Genomic DNA, 23,521 nt, shown 5'->3' with positions numbered 1-23,521 from the left:
ACGAAACTCGATTTTGGTATTTAGGATGCCAAAATTTGAAATGCTCGAACGATTTAGTACGAAATTGCACCCTTAAAACTAAAAAATAGTCGTCTATAAAGCATTTTTCACGAAAACTTGTAATCCGGTTTACAATTCAAAACAGATATTCTTCACGGCAAACTTCCTCCCCATCTTTATTTTGGCTTGAATCTCGTCCGTTTCAACTTGGACTGTACCATTATCTTTTGGTGTTGAGAATATACATTGTTATTAATTGAAATATGACAAAGCCATTGAAGAGATTGATATGATTCTAAGCTCCCCTTTTTTAATTATTAATAATGATTTATAAGTGATTTACATTAATTTATGTAATGATTTAAACGCATTACAGTTAATAAAAGGGTTATCTAAAAACCACTCTCCCCCATCGTTTATCAACATCGAACATGCCAAAGGTAAATGTTACATCATATTGTACAGAACTATCGTACGTCAGCTGGGAAAATCTATAGAGCTAACTTGCGTTAGCAGAAATAGTGGAACCCATACCTATCCATGAACCATACTGTGCAACGATATACCCCTATCGTGATTTGCGAAGTGTGGCTCAAAGGCGAAAACTTCTATCATTTAATATATAGCATAAGTTGATGCTTGATGTTGCATTTTTTCCTAAATTATCATAATAGGCTAGTTGTACAGAAACTTTGCTTGAACTAAGTCACTAGTAATATTATAGCATCAGCCATAGATTTAATAAAATGATCTATTTCATGCTACAATAAGATTTGCTTGCTTAAATGATCCTATTATTATATACAGCAACAATCATTTTATCCATACATCGCCCATCATGCTTTTTCTTTAGGCCATCATCCCAGATATTCAATCTCACCATGACTGTACTGTAATAATGTCAAATAAATATGTAGAAATCAGCAATTGATTTTACCAAACAATTATTCTTTGTTAGTAAGTGGGTTCACTGGATTTTTAAATATCAGCTTGGGGAGGGGTATTGTTGCTTCTAGAAGGAGTGTTTTTTTTTCCTTCAAATTATTTACTGTCTCCTAGGAAGCTTGTAGAAGTCGATTACAAAAGCACATCTGGTCTTTGTTTGAGTAGGAGAAGGGAGACAATGGAAAAAATTCAAAGGGCCTGTGACTGGAAATGTCATGTGAAAGGTCAAAAATTATTTATATACACAATTAATAAGTCCCACATGAAAACATGGGGGTTGGGGGGGGGGCAGAACAATGTCAGGCTCTGACTAGCAGTAAGTGATGAACCTTAACAGTGTCATTATTTCCCTCTTACATGCAGTCAGGGTGGGGTGGAGAGGGACGCTGTTTGGTGCAGGCAAAATAATGAAAAGCACAAAGAAAAGGATAACAAACAAGATTTTACCATTGTTATGTTCTTTTTATTGTGTCCTGTCACAGTGAACAGCAGAACAAGGCAAGGTATAAAGGTTTTCAGCATAAACATCAAGCTTCCTTTGGGTAGGATTTGTTCATGGGAGGGGCACAACTTTTATTATGGGGGGGGGGTCTGATTGTCTCTAGCGTTGCTTTGAAAGATCACAGATGGCATCATTGACATCTTTTGTAGCGCTTTTTAAACTTTCCATTTGATAGGTCACTGGAACTCAAGTTGTTGCTCTGTGTGAGAGCCTCTAGATGTAAACACATTCACTGCACTTATGTACAGTAAATACCAAACTTTCTGAATTGTTCTGAAATGGATTTTACACGATTTTGGGAAATCTATGTTTAACAATGACAACTACTAAAAACTGCATATTATAGGCTCACAGAGTAAACAACATTCACTAGCAGCATTGTTCAGAAATATACTTTCACCTTTTGTTATGATTTCATGTATTGATTCTGACAAGAATATTCAAATGAAAAAAAAAAAAAAATCCAGTCCATTTAATAATATCATGTTGTTCACATGGATTTGAAATCACATTCTACTGACATCAGATGACCATTGCCTTGTTAACACAACTGCAGAGAATGAGTAATTTCTGTGAGGAAAAACCTGTACAGCTTATTAAAAAAAAAGAGAAAGACAAGTCACACACTTACCTGAAGAGAAAATTTCCACAGCAAGGAACCAAGTTCATTACAATGTTCTCCATGTTGGAGAAAGACTGTTGATTAAGTGCATGAAATGTGTACCTTCTTCTGCTTTAATCGATCCCAAATGTTGCCACCGCTTGCAATAGACCAATTAGCAAAGAGTATTGAGAGATGACAATTAATACTCACATCGGCAGCTGATGACCAAAATTATTGTCTTCTTGTGCTCAGCATATAGATATGGTTTGCAAGGTTCTCACATTCTGACTACACATGACCTTTGACCACCAAAAACAATAAGTCTCTTGATTCTTGAACTCAACGTGTCACAACAACGTTTTTAATATGAAATTGGTCCAAGCTTCCTTTCTTGAGATATCAAGTTTAAAAGCAAGGCATCACAAACACATCACTCCTCCACCTGCATGACTACAAATTATCATTGGAACCAAAAACTGATATTTCTATCAATACAGAAAATATCTGGAGAACATTTCAACAACTGAGGCAGCTTTTAATTTAATTTTTAGGGGGAGAAACGGATAGATCATTTGAAAGGAAACTGCACAACAAGAAAATGTAATATATTGACATGTATACCTTCAATGTGAAAAAAGGGCAACATACTGTGCAAAATCTACACAATGATACAATATTTCAGCCATTGACTGCAAAATGAAAAGCATGTGGCTAAGCTTGAAGCCTAACTAGACCGTATGTGCTACCTTCACACTCTCACGAATAAGTCATCTGATATTGCACACCACATTAAAATGTCCTATGCTATTCTTTGTGTAGGCCTGCTGACATTTGTACCATTTGATGAACCTACTGTACAATAGCCAGTTCTGGGTTGGGGGGGGGGGGAAATGGGTGGTTTATTGCTTACTGTACACACTAGTAATATCTTGAAATATACTAACACTCGCATAACTAAGAGAAACCTATATTGTATCATATACATATCATATACAGTATAGTCTACTGATCTATTAGATATATGCCCCCAGTGTAGACCTTAGGTATTACAAAGTATTATTAAGCCACTAACAGAAACAGTAAAGAGTATGTGGCAAAGCTTCACACCACGCAATATGGTGTGTGCTGCCTTCACACTCTCACTTATTCCAGTTGCATGACAATACCTTAGGCCAATTGCCTATCATATACAGTATAGTCTACTGATCTATTATATATATGCCCCCAGTGTAGACCTTAGGTATTATGAAGTATTATTAAGCCACTAACAGAAACAGTATGTGGCAAAGCTTCACACCACGCAGTATGGTGTGTGCTGCCTTCACACTCTCACTTATTCTAGTTGTATGACAATACCTTAAGCCAATTGCCTATCATATACAGTATAGTCTACTGATCTATTATATATATGCCCCCAGTGTAGACCTTAGGTATTATGAAGTATTATTAAGCCACTAACAGAAACAGTAAAGAGTATGTGGCAAAGCTTCACACCAAGCAATATGGTGTGTGCTGCCTTCACACTCTCACTTATTCCAGTTGCATGACAATACCTTAGGCCAATTGCCTATCATATACAGTATAGTCTACTGATCTATTAGATATATGCCCCTAGTGTAGACCTTAGGTATTACAAAGTATTATTAAGCCACTAACAGAAACAGTAAAGAGTATGTGGCAAAGCTTCACACCAAGCAATATGGTGTGTGCTGCCTTCACACTCTCACTTATTCCAGTTGCATGACAATACCTTAGGCCAATTGCCTATCATATACAGTATAGTCTACTGATCTATTATATATATGCCCCCAGTGTAGACCTTAGGTATTATGAAGTATTATTAAGCCACTAACAGAAACAGTAAAGAGTATGTGGCAAAGCTTCACACCAAGCAATATGGTGTGTGCTGCCTTCACACTCTCACTTATTCCAGTTGCATGACAATACCTTAGGCCAATTGCCTATCATATACAGTATAGTCTAATGATCTATTAGATATATTCCCCCAGTGTAAACCTTAAGTATTACAAAGTTTTATTAAGCCACTAACAGAAACAGTAAAGACTATGTGGCAAAGCTTCACACCAAGCAATATGGTGTGTGCTACATGTACCTTCACACTCTCACTTATTCCAGTTGCCTGACAATACCTTAGGCAAACCATATTAACTTAACTACTATACATACATAGACCTATCTTGGGATAAACCTACAGACATTAGTATCATTCAATGAGATTCACTGTAGACTAGTATTGATAACATACTTGTACTGTAGCTATGGGTTTGTGGGTTTGGGGAGGGTTGGGGCAAATTGACTTGACTTGGAGAATTGCCATACCTTCAGTGTGAAAAAGGGCAACCACACCTACTTCACAATGATACAGTATTCAGCGATTGACTGCAAAAACGAAAAGCATGTGACCATGTGGTTTGTGCTGCCTCAAAGCTCTCACACATAACAGTCTCCTTATGCAAACGACATTTGAATTTTATATTAGACTATTTGTTGGATAGTCCTGCCAATAGTTGTATAATCCAATAACACTAAAGCAGCCTATTCTTAGGGTATTTAAACTTAAGAGGAAAGGAAGGTGTTGGTGGTTGACTGCTGGCAAATAAAATGAAAGCCATGATCCTCACACTGCACGAGATGGTAGGTACTATCTTCATTGTCTCAATAAAATGGGTCACATAAAAATGAAAATATTAGTTTCCTCGACTCCATAAACCCATCCAAAAGTTTATCCTCAATGTTGTTTTGTTTTTATATTACATCTGCACCTTGTATTTGAAGGAGTGCCATCACCTGTACTTTTGTCAGGCAGTTTATGCGCTGGTAGTTGAAGCCTTCCAACCACTTTGTTAGCCTTTCAAGCTCTGGCTACTACCGGGAAATGGAGAACGACAGGACATTCTTCCACATAGTTTTCTGCCATCCATGACAGAACTTTTCTGTCACAACTCACTTCTTCAGAAGCGGAGCGTCTACTTTGTTTCTTGATTTGCTTAGCTTTGCTCCTTTTTTACTTTCTCCTTCTCTATTCTTCTCAAGGCCAACAGTTAGTTCTACAAGAAAAACAAGCAATAAATGAACAGTGTGTAAAGATCATAATCTGTGACTTGGCTTTTAGTTTCAAAGTTTTCTTTTGTATGGGCCCAATTCAATTAGGTTGGTAGGGGTGGGGTTGTAATGATTTGCCTGAAGATTTTTGTGGTACTCAACTGTGCCAACTGTGTAGTTCTCAACTGTGCCATGTGAAAAGTAAAAGTCAATATGGTGTGAACTTGAAACATGACCACTGGGATACTAGCATTTGAGGAGCTTTGGAAAAGGTCTGTTATTTTGACAAATCACCAATGTGCTGTCAAGCACAAACTTTGTGGTTGCTTACTTAGTGCAGTAAACCACATTACACAATGGTGTGGACAGGGTGGGAATGTGTGTCAGTAGAAGGGGTGTGAAAGGCCAGTCATGCTGAGTGCAAGTGAATACTGATTGCTTTCATTTAGCAAATCATAGAGGCCTGGCAACAATATCATAATTTCTTCAATGTGCAAAGCACAATAAGCCTATAATTAGCCACTGAATATGATAGTAAAAAGTGTGTGGTAAAACTTTCTTTACACTACATAAGGTGGTACATGCTGTCTTAGCACTCTCACTTACACAACGACGTACTGTACCGTAATCTCCTAATAAGCCTAAACATTAAATGGATAATGCTCCCTGGGTTAGGCCTGCTGAAATACATAATTAACGGTAATCTTAGTCTAGATGATGTACTTGTATATTCAAATGTAACTGAAACATGAGGGAAAGGAGTAAAACGTAGAGGGAGGGGGTGGGGGAAGTGTCTATACTAGGAACATGGTGCTTTCACAAAATATTACCTCATAATTCAATGAAAGACTTCAATTTCTTACATGAAAACCTTGAACTCTGAAATCAACAGTACATGGCTACCTGTACAATATTGTTGCTGGAAATGGAAATTGGCATAATGACATACCTTCAATGTGAAAAAGGCTTACTTTACACTAACCACAATTATAATTTTCAGCTATTGACTGCAAGAAAGCATGTGGCAAAGCTTTACACCAAATTATATGACACTCTCACAAATAACTGTCACTTAATATTGCAAATTACATTTAAATGTCCTAGACTACACTTTAATTAGGCCTGTTGATATTGTACATTTCAATGAACCTACTGTATTACAGCATACAACTGTAATGGGTTGAGGGGTAATTACTTCACTGTACATAATAGTGATTTTGTCAAATATACCTGTAGTAACATTCTCACTACTAAGTGAAACCTATAAAGTACATTTATATATCAATATTGAGTAATGAATGTGTTTCTCTAAGTCTACTGATCAATTGGCTATAGGCCACTAGTGAAGTCTTAAGTAAGTATTATAAAATAAGATTCAGCCACTAACAGCATTAGTAAAGAGTATGTGGCAAAGCTTCACACCACACAATATGGTGTGTGCTGCCTTCACACCCTCACTATTACCAGTTAAATGACATTTCCTTAGGCCAACTACATTATATGAACTACTGTACATAGGCCTTTCTTTGGATAAACCTACTGATATGTGTACCATTCAATGAACATACTGAACAATATCCTATAACTGAACTGGGTTAAGGGCGGGGGGGGGGGGGTGGGAGGTAGTGATGGGTGGTTGATTACTTAACTGTACATATTAGTTATTTCTGGAAATATTGTAACACTCTTACTACTAAGTGAAACCTATAAAGTACATTTATATATCAATATTGAGTAATGAATGTGTTCCTCATATAGTCTACTGATCAATTGGCTATAGGCCACTAGTGAAGTCTTAAGTAAGTATTATAAAATAAGATTCAGCCACTAACAGCAATATTAAACAGAATGTGGCAAAGCTTCACACCACACAATATGGTGTGTGCTGTCTTCAAACCTTCACTTATTCCAGTCACCTTAGGCAAACCATGTTAGGTTTTTAAAAGATACTTTTTTGGGATAGGCCTGCTGACACTTGCATTATCCAATGACCCTACATTAACCTATTCTTAGGGTTATAACTTAAGAGGGAAGGGGGATTTTGGTGGTGGACTGCTGACATATATGTGACCAAATGAAATGAAAGCCAATTATCCTGACACCACACAAGATGGTATGTGCTGTCTTAATAAAATGGGTCATATGCAAATGAACATAATCATAAGGAATCAAGAATTTAAAATTAGTGGTTTTCATAAAATGCCACCAATTGGTGAGCTTTCCTCCACTTCATAAACCCATCCATAAGTTTATCCTCCTTAATATTTTGTTTTTTAATATTACAAATACACTTTGTGTTGGAAGATGTGTCATCACCTGTACTTTCACTAGGCACTGTTTCTGTGCTGGCAGTTGTATCCTGCCCATCACTTTGTTGGCTTTCCGAGCACTGGCTACTACTGGGAAATGAAGGAAATGGAGAAGAAGGACATTGATCATCCAAGTTGGTCTTTGCCATCCATGACAGAACCTTTCTGTCGCAGCCTACTTCTTCAGAAGCAAAGGGTCTACTTTTAATTTTCTTCAATCGCCTTGTTTGCTCCTTCTTTTCATTTTCTCCTTCCCTCTTTTTCGGGCCATTGCAGTTCTACAAGAAAAACAAGCAATAAATGAACAGAGGGCTTAGATAATAGTTTGTGACTTAACATTTGCATTCAAAGTTGTCTGTTATTATATGAGCCAATTCATTTTGGTTGGTAGAGGTGGGGGGGGGGGTAAATGATTTTCCTATTGTGGTCACCTGGGCCATGTGCATGCATCAAAACTGTATTGGCCCCAAACATGCCACATATTCAAATATGGTCAACTTTGGCCAATTTACCTCACTGAGGCATTTAGTCACCATGAGTGTTCATTGAGAATGTCTGAGAAGAATTTGTTAAGTATTGTAAAGACCTCGAGATAAGTTTAAGTGACTGATACAGCAATTTATTGAGTTATAGAAAAAAATCACTGTAATTTATTTGTTATTCCTTTTTTGTGGGGTTATTACTACCCAATGTGCTTGGGAGACAATGCTACAATTAATGGAAATAAGTGTATTTATAAATGTATAAGATGTGCAGGGCGAGTGATTAGTGAGGTACAGGAGGGACTGTGTGTACCTTGTGTGTACGTAACAAGCTGCTTCCCTTTGGACTGACAGTAGTCCCCATCCATGTCCAGATTATGTGGCAAGTAATTCAATGCAGTAGTAGGCCCAGTCAGCCTTCTATGACCTAAACCTGCTATCATTTTATCTTTCATTCTCTGGCTATTAAAACTCATAATATTAAATTGCTTTTTCTGTACAGCCTGCTGCAATTGTGGTGTTGTGTTTTCTTCCATGTTATGTTTTATCAAGTTCTTTTTAAAGTAGTGTTTGAAAAATTCTACTAATTTTTTGTTGTTTGTGTAGGCCTACTTATTTGTAACTGCCCTGTGTAATTTACTTAAGAATCATGATACATTGTCTTTGTTGCAGGTGGACAATTTCTATATTCTTGTGAACGAAGTCAATTTATCTCCTATGCCTAGCCTTGGCTGATTACATGCCACAATTTGGTACAAGGATGGTGTTTTGATTTTCTTGTTTCAAACACCACTGCAAAGGCACCCAATTTCAAGCGAATAGCGGCTTTGCTCAGGCTCTGTCTTGTTTATAGCCTAGGTAGACTAGGTCTTGTTCTAGCCTAGTACTACTATTACTAGTTAGACTTAAGTACACTAGGCTAGGCCTGGTACTAGTAGTATAGCAGTAATTAGTAAGTAGTACTAGTACTACTACTATTACTAGGCCTAATACTAGTTAGACTTAAGTACACTAGGCTAGTACTAGTAGTAGTATTAGTAAGTAGCCTAGTACTACTATTTCTAAGCCAACTATACATTTAAATTAAAGAACAAGTTAAGCATATACTTTAGTACTTACTTCAAAAGGTTCATCGAAAGTACATCAAAGGCTTCCAGAAGATAACTTAGATGTGTAGGTTATCATCTTAGACTCGTACGTATTGTCAAAACCCTTACATAACCGACAACGTACATGTAATAGGCCCACCTTTATACTATAGAAACTCTCAAACTAGTCTAGCGTGAGGCTAAGATTACCTAGCATTGTACTAGCTTAGGCCTAACACTAGTTATATTACGGCTATGCTTAGCCTAAGTTCGGCAAACCTGAAACGAAACAAACATTGGAGGGATGTGAAACAGGCCTATGTTTCATAGCCTAGTACTCACCTCTTCAACCAAATCAGTCTCTTCTGTAGCCTTATTCTACTTGAACAATAAGCCGAGACAAAAAAATAAGGGAATTTATGGCCAATTTGAACTCGCTACAGAACGAAGTCTTCAGACCTGTACATTTTTTTTACAGCGCTGTAGTGTGTAGATTCACGATCACTTTCACCGGGTTTTCGCAAGTAGCGCCTGAACTGAAATGCGCGGGCTTTTCTCCTGGGGAGGATGTACGCTCAGGGATCGGCACAATTTGAAAGTTCAGATCGGAATTAAACTTCTCAAACTTGTCTATTTCGATGAATATTGCAACAAATTGGAAAATTCAACCACTAAATTGGGTATAAATAATCCAGCTAAGACTTTTATTACAGTAAAACAATCATCAAACGTAAAAATTACATCTTATTTGGCTGCATGGCTAAGGGAAATCAGGCTACTTGAAAGGAAAATAGTTACGTAATATACAAGCTTATATTCCAAACTAATAACCTTGAATGGTACAGAAACTGCCAGTGTCCAAAAGTGAACGTCCGTGCTACTAAAGGGCGGATTCTCACATGAAGAAAATTTCTTGTTTTGAAACCCCCCAGATCACCGGAAACGGCACTTCTCGGGCTTGAAATGACCAACCAGATGTACACTTTTTGCCTGAGAACCAAGTATTTCCTAATAGTTTTTTTTTCCATCCATAACCTTTTTGAAGATTGTCAACCCGGCACACATCATGTTCGACTTGATCTCATCTCCTGTGGGTCTTTGCTTTTGTAGGTGATTCTACGTCGCGGCCCACAATAGCCGTCAGCCCAACTTTTCAAGGTTTTAAGCCCCATATTTGTTCAGAATTTGAAAATTCACATTTCTCGTGAATAAACTCACTTCAAAACATACCCATAATCTTGTACAAAATTTCATCTATGGACAACCAATATAGAAAAAACTTCCTTCAACCCCTAACAGACCGGTCAAAATTGCACGAGTAGAGGGAAGTGTGATGTAGAATGTTGGTCAGAAAAATTCGAAAATTCAGACACAGTTAATTTATTAGTGTACAAATATTAAAACCTGTTATAACGGCTATTATAAAACTTGGTTGAAGGAAATGAAAAAATAGCAGATATTTCCGAAACCGAACACTATACACATAGGCGTAGGAGGCGCGGCGGCAGTGTCGGAGCTAGGGGTATTGGTCAGGAGTGGCGAGAATGGTCTGAAGGGGCGCTTTCGACACTATCTAAGCGGAGCGCCACCACTGGTTGGCGCGTAGCGTACAGAAAATTTTTGAGTAAAGATACTCCCTAGATCGCAGGAAATGACCCTTTCCGGGCCTGGCTAATTTGCAGATAAACGAAGAATAAGGTGTCATCGCCAAATTACACCAACAAAATGTGACAAATGTCAATAAGTAGATGAGAGCGCAATAAAAAAGTCAGTAATCTAGAATAATTAAAAAGTGATAAAGAACTGAAAAAGGCGCCAGCAGTCCATTTGAGTCCGTCAGGGGGGGGGGGCATCCGCCCCCCTGACCATATGGACGCTCCGCCACTGCGCGGCGGGGGTGCAGGCCCTAATTCGCCATTACTAATGTAAAAGAGAATTTTGACATAATTGGACCTCCATGCTTTTTATACATCTACATGAGACATGTCGTTGTTTACATTAGCATCCCGCGGTATACTGCGCAATTTTAACGGACCGTACGGTACATGATGGCATGCGATGTAATAACCGATGCTTGCTTATATGATATTGACAGGAACACGTTGAACGCGCGCTTCGCGCGCGAAAATTTGTGGTTATTGTTTCAGGCAAGTCGGACAGTTTTGAGGCTTTTCATCCTGGAGCGCCATTTTCATGCTCACTGATATGATGTGATATCTGCTGTTTGTGTTACAAATTCGAACAGGCGCCTAGCGAGGAATTTGCCAAGGGAGGGGCGAAGCCTGTAGGCAAATTATCTAAGCGTAGCGCCACCATAGGTTGGCGCGAAGCGTACAAGAAAATTTTGGCCGAAAATGCCTCCCAGATCGCTGGAAATGGCACTACCCAGGACCATTTGTTAGCGCGAAGCGTACAAGCAAATTTTGGCCGAAAATGTCTCCCAGATCGCTGGAAATGACACTTCCCAGGCCTTGTAAGTTGCCTCTAAGCACTTTCTATTTTGAAATTACTTAGCGATATCATTTAAAAAATGCTGAATGGGGGGGGGCGGTCGCCCCCATCCCAAAATGCGTCATGTTCCCCGACGACACGGTCGAGTTCGAGACCAGCCACAGTTGGTTTCATAGCACAATTCTACACACGCGTTATGATAGACCATATATAGTATATATAAAGATCATTAGTGAGAGAGGAAAATGGAAACGTCAAAAAATGGAGTTGTCGGTGTAAGGGGTAAGGTGAGTCACCAGGGGCGTAGCGAGCGGGGGGGTGTGGGGGGTGTCACACCCCCCCCCCCCCCAATAATTTGGTCGCTGTCGGCAAATTTTGGGTCTGTCGGCAAAAGGAGAAAAGGTGAAGAGAGCGGAAGGGGAAGAAAGAAGGAAAGCTGAATAGAAAAAGGAGAACGGGAGCTTCTTCCGTGCCAAATTTGACTTAAAATATGCACCAGATTGCATCTAAGGACGTTCAAACTAATTTTTCCAAAGGGGAGGGGTAGACCCCCTACCCTTAGACCCCTCCCCCATTTCAGTCACCACTTCCAGATCCGTCGGCAAATCAAATTTGACTTAAAATATGCACCAGATTGCATCTAAGGACGTTTCAAAACTAAAAATTTTTCAAAAGTGGAGGGGGATACCCCTTCCCCTTAGACCCCTCCCCCATTTCAGTCACCACTTCCAGATCCGTCGGCAAATCAAATTTGACTTAAAATATACATCAGATTGCATCTAAGGACGTTTCAAAACTAAAAATTAGACCCCACTCCCAATTTCAGTCACCACTTCCAGATCCGTCGGCAAATCAAATTTGACTTAAAATATACATCAGATTGCATCTAAGGACGTTTCAAAACTAAAAATTAGACCCCTCCCCCATTTCAGTCACCACTTCCAGATCCGTCGGCAAATCAAATTTGACTTAAAATATACACCAGATTGCATCTAAGGACGTTTCGAAACTAAAAATTTTCCAAAGGGGAGGGGGACACCACCTACCCTTAGACCCCTCCCCCATTTCAGTCACCACTTCCAGATCCGTCGGCAAATCAAATTTGACTTAAAATATGCACCAGATTGCATCTAAGGACGTTTCAAAACTAAAAAATTGCCAAAGAGGAGGGGGACACCCCCTTCCTCTTAGACCCCTCCCCCATTTCAGTCACCACTTCCAGATCCGTCGGCAAATCAAATTTGACTTAAAATATACACCAGATTGCATCTAAGGACGTTTCAAAACTAAAAATTTTCCAAAGGGGAGGGGGACACCACCTCCCCTTAGACCCCTCCCCCATTTCAGTCACCACTTCCAGATCCGTCGGCAAATCAAATTTGACTTAAAATATGCACCAGATTGCATCTAAGGACGTTTCAAAACTAAAAAATTTCCAAAGGGGAGGGGGACACCACCTCCCCTTAGACCCCTCCCCCATTTCAGTCACCACTTCCAGATCCGTCGGCAAATCAAATTCTCCACACCCCCCCCAACAAAAACCCCTTCGCTACGCCCCTGTGAGTCACACTTTTACGAAATCATTGATCCGTCACTGGCTACCCTTCAGCGCTGTAATGATGTCACTGTTCCTCTTTCTCTTCCCGGTGTCTTCGCGTTTTGCTTTTACTCCCTCTTTTCTCCTTTTTCTCTCTTTCTTCTTTTCCTTTTCCCTTCCTTCCTCTCCTTCTCCTCTTTTTTCCCCTCCTTTTTCCTTTTTTCTTCTCTTTTTTTCTCTTCTCTTTTTCTTACCCGGGGGGCGCGCGCCCCCAACGCCCCCCCCTGGATACGCACCTGATAGTGTTATTGTACATCAAAATAGTGGTTCAGGCCATTTATATTGTAACAGCTATTTCTGGTTAACAATCAGAAGTCTAGTGCAATGAAGTCATCGAAACCTCAATGCACTTTGCATTCTAGTTTATTGAGAAGATTTCCTTCAAATTTTGGGATATTTTTTAAAGGCATCTGGCAACAGCAGATTGTAAGATGGCATCGGGGCAATTTTGGCTGCAAATTTCTTTGTATTTCTTTATAATATGTCAATCATTTCTCTCCACAGAGGAAAAGAATAATTCTACAGTACAAAAAGAGAAGGATACATTTTGATGAAATCTTAAGCACAGAGAAGTTTGACAGCTAAACATGTATCAGGTTTCAAGCATGAATCAACAAGAAGATTATTATAGCCTAAGTAAAGCTTCCAAAGAGCATTTTCCAAGCTGATATCACAGCCACCTATTGTGAGCTAGCTTCCTGGAGTAGTTACATATTTTTGATCATCCCTCCTGTCAAAACAAAGAGTTGAAAGACAGTTTAAGGACAATTTAAACCAGAATGCAAAAATGCATTGTGGTTTTGATGATGTAACATGAGCAGTTTTCTTAATGAGTCTGACCTAATGTATAGTGAGGGTGAACATGTTTACAAGGGTTTCACGGTTTGACCTCTAATGACCCCAAATGACCTCCACCAAAAACAATAGGCTTCTCTAACTCAACGTGGTAATTCTACACACTACATTAGAGGTCTGCCCATGATTCCCTTCTTGAGATATCGTGTTTAAGAGGTTTTCACAATTTGACACCTGGTGACCCCAAATGACCTTTGACCTCCGCCAAAAACAATACTCTTTAACTCAATGTGGTACTTCTACACACTAGCTATAGAGTTAGTCCGACCTTCTCTTCTTGGGATATCATGTTTACAAGGTTTTCATAATTTGACCCCTGGTTACCCCAAATGACCTTTGACCTCCACCAAAACAATAGGCTTCTTGTACTCAATGTGGTACTTATATAAATTAAATATAAAGTTGGTCCAACCTTCTCTTCTTGAGATATCGTGTTTACAAGGTTTTCACAATTTGACCCCTGGTGACCCCAAATGACTTTTGACCTACACCAAAAAGAATAGGCTTCTTGTACTCAATATGGTTCTTCCACACACTAAATATGAAATTTGTCTGACCTTCCCTTCTTGAGATATCGTGTTTACAAGCTGGGCATCACAAACGCACTCACACACACACTTACATACACGCATACGCCATCATGAATGCATAGGTTACGATTATCATCGAAACCAAAAAGACAAAATTGTGATCAACATGATCACGTTCATACAGTTAATTGGGTAAGACCACTTGCAGTATGAAGGTCTGAATTGTCCGTGAACATCAGACCTACTGAACTTGAACCAACCACTGTTAAAACAAATTACGATTCTAAAGAATACCACAAAAAAATATAATATCTATATAACATTCACCCAAATTGCAGTCCTTGTGAGTACATTGAAACATATTTATTACAGATAACACAAGTTTTATGAAATATTTGAATTAGTGGCAGATATCACATAATTTATATGAAAATACATTTATTTGGAGACCAATACATAAAGAAAGAAAAAAACGAAAACAATCAAATAAGCAAGAAACAAAAAAATAGTACAAAAAGCAAAAGGTTGAAAAAGTGTGTTCATGATTGAAGTGAATAAACACAGCATTCATAGTGCTAGAAAGGCTGTTGTAGTGATTTTACTCAAAACACCTTTGTTCCAAATATAATTAATCTAATTGGAACCTCAGACAAAAATCAAATCAAACAATTTGCATTTTTGTCAATTAGCAAGTAATTTAAGTTAAGATTTAGTCTTATTTGAAGCCAAGGCGACTTGACAACTTAACCCCTGGTCATAGGTAACTTGTCACACCCACACACCACAGTGTGTCCAATTCAAACAATCCCTCCGGGGGCACTACAGTGCACCACATCTACCTGTTCCCTGTGGGACTTCCCATAGTGTGCAGCCACAAACCAGCACACTCAACTATATTTACAAGTTAAATTGCAAGTCCCCATTTATACACCTGGTGGAGAGAGGCAATGGAGATAAAGTGCCTTGCCAGAGGACACAATGAGTGATCTGGTCAGGACTCGAACCTGCAAACCTTAGATCACAAGTCCACTGCCTTAACTACAACCGTCTAACATCTCTAGTATCTCCAATGATCTGGTCAGGACTCGAACCTGCAAACCTTAGATCACAAGTCCACTGCCTTAACCACAACAGTCTAACATCTCTAGTATCTCCAATGATCTGGTCTGGACTTGAACCTGCAAACCTTAGATCACAAGTCCACTGCCTTAACAACAACGCTCTAACATCTCTAGTATCTCCAATGATCTGGTCTGGACTTGAACCTGCAAACCTTAGATCACAAGTCCACTGCCTTAACTACAACACTCTAACATCTCTAGTATCTCCAATGATCTGGTCTGGACTTGAACCTGCAAAACTTAGATCACAAGTCCACTGCCTTAACAACAACGCTCTAACATCTCCAGTATCTCCAATGATCTGGTCTGGACTTGAACATGCAAACCTTAGATCACAAGTCCACTGCCTTAACTACAACGCTCTAACATCTCTAGTATCTCCGATGATCTGGTCTGGACTTGAACCTGCAAACCTTAGATCACAAGTCCACTGCCTTAACCACAACGCTCTTCAATTACAGATGGTTTCACTTGTTTCCAACAAGTTGGTTGTTGCCCAGATGCTTCTGTTATAAATAGTAGAGGAGTTAACTAACTTTAAATTTACAAAACATACAGATATATAGTTATCAAATCTTTGTTCTTTTCAGCCTCCATGTAAGTTTGCTAATGTAAAACAATGTTGCCATACATGACATGGTAAAATGTTTAAAAAAATCTTGTTTGCTACTACCAGCAATTTGTTCACCAAGTAGACAACCAAGAAGTTATTAAAGGATTCTTTATGATTGAAAAGTTGAATACTTTTCTGGTGATTTTCAGTTTTATTCCTTGAGTTACCCCTTCTGGGCTTTTCTGATTAACTTTTCAATCATTTGTTCTAATTGATAACTTTCTATTTCTTCTCTTGCTCCTTTTATTTTTGTGTAAAAGTGAAAGAGCCTGATGTTTCAATCCTAGCAGGATCTTCTTCAGAGGCTGAATGTTTGTTCAGCCTCCAATCAGTCTCCAATTTTAATAGCTAGACCATATCTTTAACATAGATTATCATACAATGTAACTTACACAAAATATATTAACCAATCAATTAAACTTATCTCCAACTTCTCCTCACAGATCCCCATTCCCTCCCACTTCCCCTCACCCTCACTCTCCCTCCCCCCTCACCCACCCCCCTCCCGCTCCCCCCTCACTCCTGCTCTGTTTTCAAAGTTGCATTTCAGTATGTTTCAGTTAAAAACCAGTGAAGACATAAATTTGCAATTTGACAATAACATGTGCATTAATATGTTGACTATCAATTATTGGTACTACTCTTCAAGCCAATATTCATATATGGGTCCAGATAATCTAACCCTACCTGCTCAATTACAGTTTATATCATGGTTACATATCTGGTTACCCTTCTTGTTACTCTTGATAAATTCCCGCTAAGCCTCCAGATCCTCGTCGAGTAATCCTTCAGCTTCTTCGAGTCTCCTCACTGATCTAGCCTCTGTCCTGTATTTCAGCATCAAACTGCAGCTCAGTAACATCAGGCTTGTTACAACTACCAATAGGAATGTCACTACTCCCAATGAAGCTGCAAGAACACACACATAAAGGATATGTTTCTTCTTTGCATTCTCCATATCATCTTTCCATCCCCCCTACAACAGAACTTTGGTTTTATTTTCTTCATTGCATTTCCCCTATTTATTTCTCTTACCATCTCCCAAAACAGAACTTTGCTATTTAGGAGGTCCACATTGATTTGGATTAACTTATCTAACAGTGCTTAGATTCATGCTGTTGTACTTCTGTTTTGATAAACATAATCATGTTCCCGAGAGGTCTGACAAATTAAGAAGACAGGACAGTGGGGAAGCTGGTGGGGATATCCCTAAGGAATTTAAGGGATTTGGGGTTTAAAGGATTTCGGTACCAACCCTGTTGGCGGGGTTGGTAGTATGGGGGGGAGGGGATGGAGAAGGATAGGTGAAAACCACGGTGCAGTATTTTTTATTGGTTTTAACCATGGTAGTATTAACTAATATATCATTGCTTTTGTTTGCAACTCACCACGAAGCACAGACGGTTGGTGACTGGGGAGGCCATCAGCAAAAAGATGCTTGACATGCTCTATGGACCCGTTGTGGGGGCGTGGCTCAATTCTCAGAATATGGCATATCAGAGAATAGATGTCAGTTGAACTGAATGGTTCACTCATGATGCCTTTTCTGAAAGCTGGTCCACTGGCAACAAAGGTCGGCCACATTTTGGAAACATCGTTGCCGTAGCCATGTTCACCGATGGTTGCTATAAAGGAAGATCAGAGTTTGATATATCTGGAAGCTAAAACCTCACAGGTGTTGAACATACGGGTGGGTGCATGGGTGTTGAACATACGGGTGGGTGCATGGGTGTTGAACATACGGGTGGGTGCATGGGTGTTGAACATACAGGTGGGTGCATGGGTGTTGAACATACGGGTGGGTGCATGGCAAGGTGCAATAGTAGAGTGGAGACAAGTAAGCCAGGAGCTTAATATCTAAATATGTCATTACTCAGGGAAATTCCAAGGTTAATCAAGTCCAAAGTAACAAAGAATGACCAATATGTACACCAGATCAGACTGACAAGATTAATCACCTTTGTTGAATAGAATTGATCCATGGTTACACTGTTCATTTTTAGAGGGTGACAAACATCTTCTACCCTCCCTCCTACTTGTCCCTGGCCACATTACCAGCAGTATCGTCGGCATTAATTACTGATCATAAACTTAATACAACAGAACACACTCTACTACTGCAGCCTAACAATGATGAAATGCACATAACATGAAACTAGCTTCAAACTGGTACCCTGTATCAAAGTCAATGCAATATGATAGATGATTAGCGACACAATATAGAAAGAACTAAAGCAAAATTGGTAATTGTCACTCAATCAACTGCAACTTTCATGTAATGTATTTAAAAAGAAAGAGTAAGCTTGAAAATATGAGCAAGTATCTACTTATAAATGCAGACATGAGCAAAATCCTTGAGAATGGTCCATCATACATTTATCTCTATGGATAGGTAAAAATACACCTGTAGATCTAAGCATTCTCTATTTCAATAGTAAACGTGCAACACCTGTAATTGTAATTGAAAATTGCGGAATATTCCAGATGAAATTAGCAACATTAGCATGAGTTTACATTTATTCCAAGAGCATGAATGCTATCAAATTTTATGTTAACATGCAATTTGCTTACTTTCCCAGTAAGGCGTTTCTGTTTTATTCTGTGCCACATTCCATCCAACATCGGCCATTAGTAGGATGGGTGGGATACGTTTGTTGTTCCTATAATGGTATTTCTCCGGTATTTTGTCCTTGGTATAGACCGTTAAATGTTCAACCTTTTCTAGTTTCTTCATGATCACAGGGATATCGTCATCTAGAAGACACCCAAGCAATTATTAATTATGATAGCTTTTCATTATCAAAAATGACAGGCACAAAAATTAATTTTGATATGCTGTTGATTGCTAAAACCACCCATGTTTTAAATGCCATTTTGTACATAAATAAGATTTAAGTTCATGAAATGTTTTCTTTATGTTAAAAAAAAAAGCAAAAACAATTTTTAAGTTTTAATATCCTTCATCAGTTAAAAACAAGTGAAGCATTTAATTCCTTTTTTACAAACTGTAATGATTCAGCCATGATTCCTTAAAGCAAAACCATCATCTTGAAATCATATGATAAAGATCACTGATGAAAGTATCTGCTAAAGAAGTGACAGTATAGTTAAAAGTCTTCTTCTGTTTGTTAGAAATTCTAAAAAAGTCTGTAAGTTAAAAAAGTTTGAATGTCTTGTCTGAGGAGGGGAGGGGGGGGGGGGTGTTACTGTAAGTTTGGCAGCCAATTATTTTACCTTCATACCAACAATATACATGGCTAAAATATCATTAAATTCCCCAAAAAGAGGACTTTGAAATGTACTGACATAAACCATAAACACTGGCAAAATCAGACCAGTCAGACATGTTGAGGGTTTGTCTCTTTATGAACTGTGAATCAAACAAACTAAACATTCTAAAATACCAATCTCAAATCTAATCTAACCAATGCTGACATTCATACTCGTGGTGATGGGTATTTCTTGAAACTTGGTCAATAATGCTTACCTTTGTGTGGAAAAATTGAGAATACAGGAGTATCTTGGTAACCAAAGTACAGTGCCCGGTCAACATGTTCATCTAAAAAGATCGTCTGTGACGGAAATACTTCTACTTGTCCGTGATCAGCTACAACAAGGATATTGAGAACGTCATGTAGATTGTGCTTCTTCAGTACATCAACTAAATAACCAACCATGCGGTCCATCTCTTCCACTGCTTTTGTGGCTGCCTTGGACTCTGGACCATACTTATGACAGGCATGGTCCACATCTGGAAACCAGATAATCCCAAAGTTAATACTCTTAGTCGCAAAAAGTTCAACAATATCATCAACAAGTTTCTCCTTGCTGATAAGTGGTTTGGCAGGATTTGTGGTGAAATTAGCAATCATGCCATCATATTGCACTGTCATGCCAAATGGAAAGTTTAGAACTCCGCTTTTCCCTCCCTGACGTTGATTTGTGATCCATATAGGTTCAGCTTGGTTCCACAATAATGGATCTGAACAATTTAGATCAACTCCCATGGAGGGCTGATCACAATTCACTAAGGGATCATACACATGGTTGTTGACTAACCCATGGGCTTCCGGATATAACCCAGTGACAATGGTGTACCAGTTAGGGGCACTTTTTGTTGGAAAAACGTTGACGATGTGCTTTGCTCGAATGCCGCTCCCTGTTAAATCATCAAAATGAGGTGTTTGGGCACGGTCCAGAAAATCCCATCTGAAAGCATCCATTCCTACCATTAACAGTAACGGTTCATTTATTGCAACTGAACGAGACCAAAGTTGACAAAGAATGATGACCAGCCACATACAATGAGATAAAGCAAACATCATTCCCACCACATTCAGTCCTCAAAATGTATTTGTTAACACCTGCAAATGAATGAAAGTAATATTGAGTTGTGTGCAGTAGCCCTGAATTCAAACTTGGGTTATGTAGCAAACAGCTTTGGCTTCAATGTCTACTGTATATACTGCAACATTAAGACCATTTACCCACAGAGGAATTTTCTATCTGGAAACTTACAGAACAAGTCTCTTTGTAAATGACATCAGTATTCTACATATCCTTAAAATTGCTAGACAGTCAAGTTATGGTCACTATATGCAAACTTCAACTAGCATGATTTTAATGCCACGTACCTCTTAGCATTCTTCCTCACTCATTCCTCAATGTCTTGGAATAACTCAGAAACAACTGTAGTAACCTAGGATAACAAATGTTAGCCAAATTTTGTGAAATATTTAAGGAGGAACTTATCGCCACTTTAGTGATTAGCCTATCATGTTGAAAAATTTGTCTACTAATATTAAACAAGATCTCATTTTTTCCTTCCAAAAAACATTGTATTCCCTGGAAAGTAAAATTTTACTTTTGAGAGATAAAAAAGGAACCATAGGTAGCTAAGGCTCTATTTATAATCATTTTTGGTATACAAATGAGCGAATAGAAAAATAGTTGCCAAAAATAACAAACTGTGCTTGGTGTTGTGGACAAGCCTAGAATGCTTTGTCAAATCATGGTCAAAAAAAGGTTTCTTTGGGGATGGGAGGAGGGGGACAAAATTCCTCAGACTCAGAATCTGTAGTATATCAATTCAATCACAAGAATGAGTTAAAAGACTAACAGCAGTTATTAATCTCATTTGCAATACCAGCAACCTAGACCTAACAGCAGGGATGAGACTGAGCCGGGAAAAAAAAATCTGAAATTTATCGATCGCAGTCCTGGGGGAGGGGTATAAGGGGAGGGGGTGTCCCCCTCCCCTTTAGAAATTTTTTGTCAGGTAAGGAGGGCTTAGATGCAAAATGGTGGACTCTAGATGGAATCTATCACATCACGTAACTCGCCAAAAAAGTGTGGAATTTCTGCTTGTATAATTTACCTATTAGCTTTTTTGAACGAAAAAAAGGCTTTTTTGCTTGCTTTGTGCTACTTGATTCCACCACTGGTCAAATTGGGTGTTCCTTCCCTTCACAGTCCAGCATGTTCTGCCAAAAAAAAAAAAAAAATTAAATCAAAAAAATTAAAAATAAAAAATAATAAAAAACGCGAATTACGAGAAAAAACGTGGAAATTAAAAAAAAAAAATCGGAAATCCGCGTTTCCGCGGAAGAGTCTCATGCCTGTAACAGTATAACATGAACAACAACTACAAACAATGGCTACAATGTACACCAGGCCCAAGCATAGGCCTAAGGAGGCTAAGATACAGTATCTCTGGTACGATTTTAAGGTGGCATGCTCCTATTAGAGTCTATATCAACCAAAAGTTCTCCTTCAAGTCAAGAAAAGTGACAAAATGCTATTAGTATCTAGTTTTTTTTTTGTGGAAGTACTGTACATGGCAGTACATGGTGCTGCAAAAATCAGGTCAATTGAGGCAATTTTAGACCCCTTTAGACCTCCCAAGAGCAGAGTATGAAAATTGTTTACTACTGAGTAAGAGGTTAATTGTAGTGACCGAGCAGTAACAGAACAAACTAAAACATATGCAACCAACGAAGAATGACACAAGACAAGTTGACAGCTTTGGAGGCTGGAGGAGCTTTGCTTTATATTATTCTCTTGTAACATCATCTCCAACATACATAACAACTTAACACTAACATAAACCAACACCCTAGTATAACACAATCCTATTGGTAGGTGGAAACCACTGACCACTCCCACTAGGTCATTCCACCTCTCACAAACATCTACACCTGTATAACATGGGATCACACCAGTGTATGTGCACCTGGGTACTCTCCAATTGACCTGGCCATAAAAGCTTCCAAACATAACTCAACCTACAGTGTAAACAATAGATACAGTAGAATACCAACAATGCCTATCCTCAGTAAACTAGCACTAACAGTGACCAGAATAGTATAATGTAGATATATAGACTAGCCTAAGATAGGATAAACAAGCTAGGATCCTACAAGGTTTGTTTACTAGTGAGAACTTCTATCTAGACTTTGAGACCACATTACTTTCGTGATTTATTGTGTAAGTCTATGGGGCTTTTCATGGGCGTATGCTACTTCTACCATTGAGAAAAAGAAGACATACTGATTGTACAGTAGGCTACTGTAGGCTTTGCAAACACAACATTGCAAGAACCCGAGACTGCAAAATTCAACGTCGGTTTTCAGTGTTCCGCTTCATTCAGCGTCGTCCCGGCGACAAACGTTACTCATCTTTAGGCATTTGAAAGCCTCTCTGATCAGTGGAAGCTTTTTTCTTCTTGTTATGGGTCTATTTAGTATTTAGTTACCTTTATCAGTCAAAGTTCGGTGGATATCAAATTAGCTGCAATTTTCCCTGGATTTGTTGTCCCTTGCTTGATTTCTACACAGGATCGAGAGCACTCGACGTGATAATGTAATATGGAACGCCAACTGGTGATATCAGATAGACTGGTGTTCGAAATGAAATGTGGCAATGTTCTAAAGTTATGTACATGTTTACACCGGTGTGAAGTTAGATACTTATTCCCCGTTCCTCGTTCGATATTCGCGAATGAGTAACTGAGCTGCCTATTCGGTTACGTATTCGACAATTGTATCGACGTAACACCTGTGGCAAGACAAACGCTTTCTTACAAGATGTTCAACATTTGGTCGTGGAAAGAGGTTTATCTATGGCCCATGGGTCATATGAACTCTAATGACTATGTAGAAGGGTACCATAATGCATCTTGCCCGGTCCAAATAGTTCTTGACCAACTAAAATGACCAGTACTTCATCAGCTCTTAAATTAATGTAAAAAATTACTTTAGGCCCTAATCAAGACTAGCACGCCTTGGACCACCTTACCAATGGGTCATATGGATTCTTAACACATTGTAGAAGGATACCATAATGCGTCTTGCCCGGTCCAA

The 23,521-nt window shown here is 38.8% G+C and overlaps 1 protein-coding gene and 1 long non-coding RNA gene across 14 annotated transcripts; both read right to left on the bottom strand.

Moving 5' to 3' along the window:
* Nucleotides 1–2,264: 2,264 nt before the first annotated feature.
* On the bottom strand, nucleotides 2,265–9,577 carry LOC139963266 (uncharacterized). Its single transcript, XR_011791536.1, has 3 exons — nucleotides 9,336–9,577; nucleotides 7,431–7,701; nucleotides 2,265–5,119 (listed from the first exon to the last, which is right to left on the bottom strand). It is a non-coding gene; the product is annotated as an uncharacterized lncRNA (long non-coding RNA).
* Nucleotides 9,578–13,684: 4,107 nt separating this feature from the next.
* Nucleotides 13,685–23,086, bottom strand: LOC139963265 (ectonucleotide pyrophosphatase/phosphodiesterase family member 5-like). Of its 13 annotated transcripts, XM_071963903.1 has the most exons (8): nucleotides 22,710–23,086; nucleotides 21,538–21,643; nucleotides 20,795–20,859; nucleotides 19,648–20,524; nucleotides 18,732–18,914; nucleotides 17,549–17,785; nucleotides 16,890–17,069; nucleotides 13,685–16,053 (listed from the first exon to the last, which is right to left on the bottom strand). In XM_071963903.1, exons 4-7 carry the CDS (start codon nucleotides 20,483–20,485, stop codon nucleotides 16,918–16,920), a joined length of 1,410 nt encoding a protein of 469 aa, XP_071820004.1. In that variant the 5' UTR covers nucleotides 20,486–20,524; nucleotides 20,795–20,859; nucleotides 21,538–21,643; nucleotides 22,710–23,086; the 3' UTR covers nucleotides 13,685–16,053; nucleotides 16,890–16,917. The 13 variants fall into 13 exon arrangements, with proteins under 13 accessions (XP_071820004.1, XP_071819995.1, XP_071820000.1 ...); XM_071963894.1 differs by having other exon boundaries at nucleotides 13,685–17,069; nucleotides 22,710–23,083; XM_071963899.1 differs by having other exon boundaries at nucleotides 13,685–17,069; nucleotides 22,915–23,083.
* Between the last annotated feature and the right edge of the window lie 435 nt (nucleotides 23,087–23,521).

Source organism: Apostichopus japonicus, chromosome 21 (assembly GCF_037975245.1).
Source record: "Apostichopus japonicus isolate 1M-3 chromosome 21, ASM3797524v1, whole genome shotgun sequence".
Lineage (NCBI taxonomy): Eukaryota > Metazoa > Echinodermata > Holothuroidea > Aspidochirotida > Stichopodidae > Apostichopus > Apostichopus japonicus.
The sequence above is the reverse complement of the archived record's forward strand: the minus strand, read 5'-3'. Positions and strand labels throughout refer to the sequence as shown.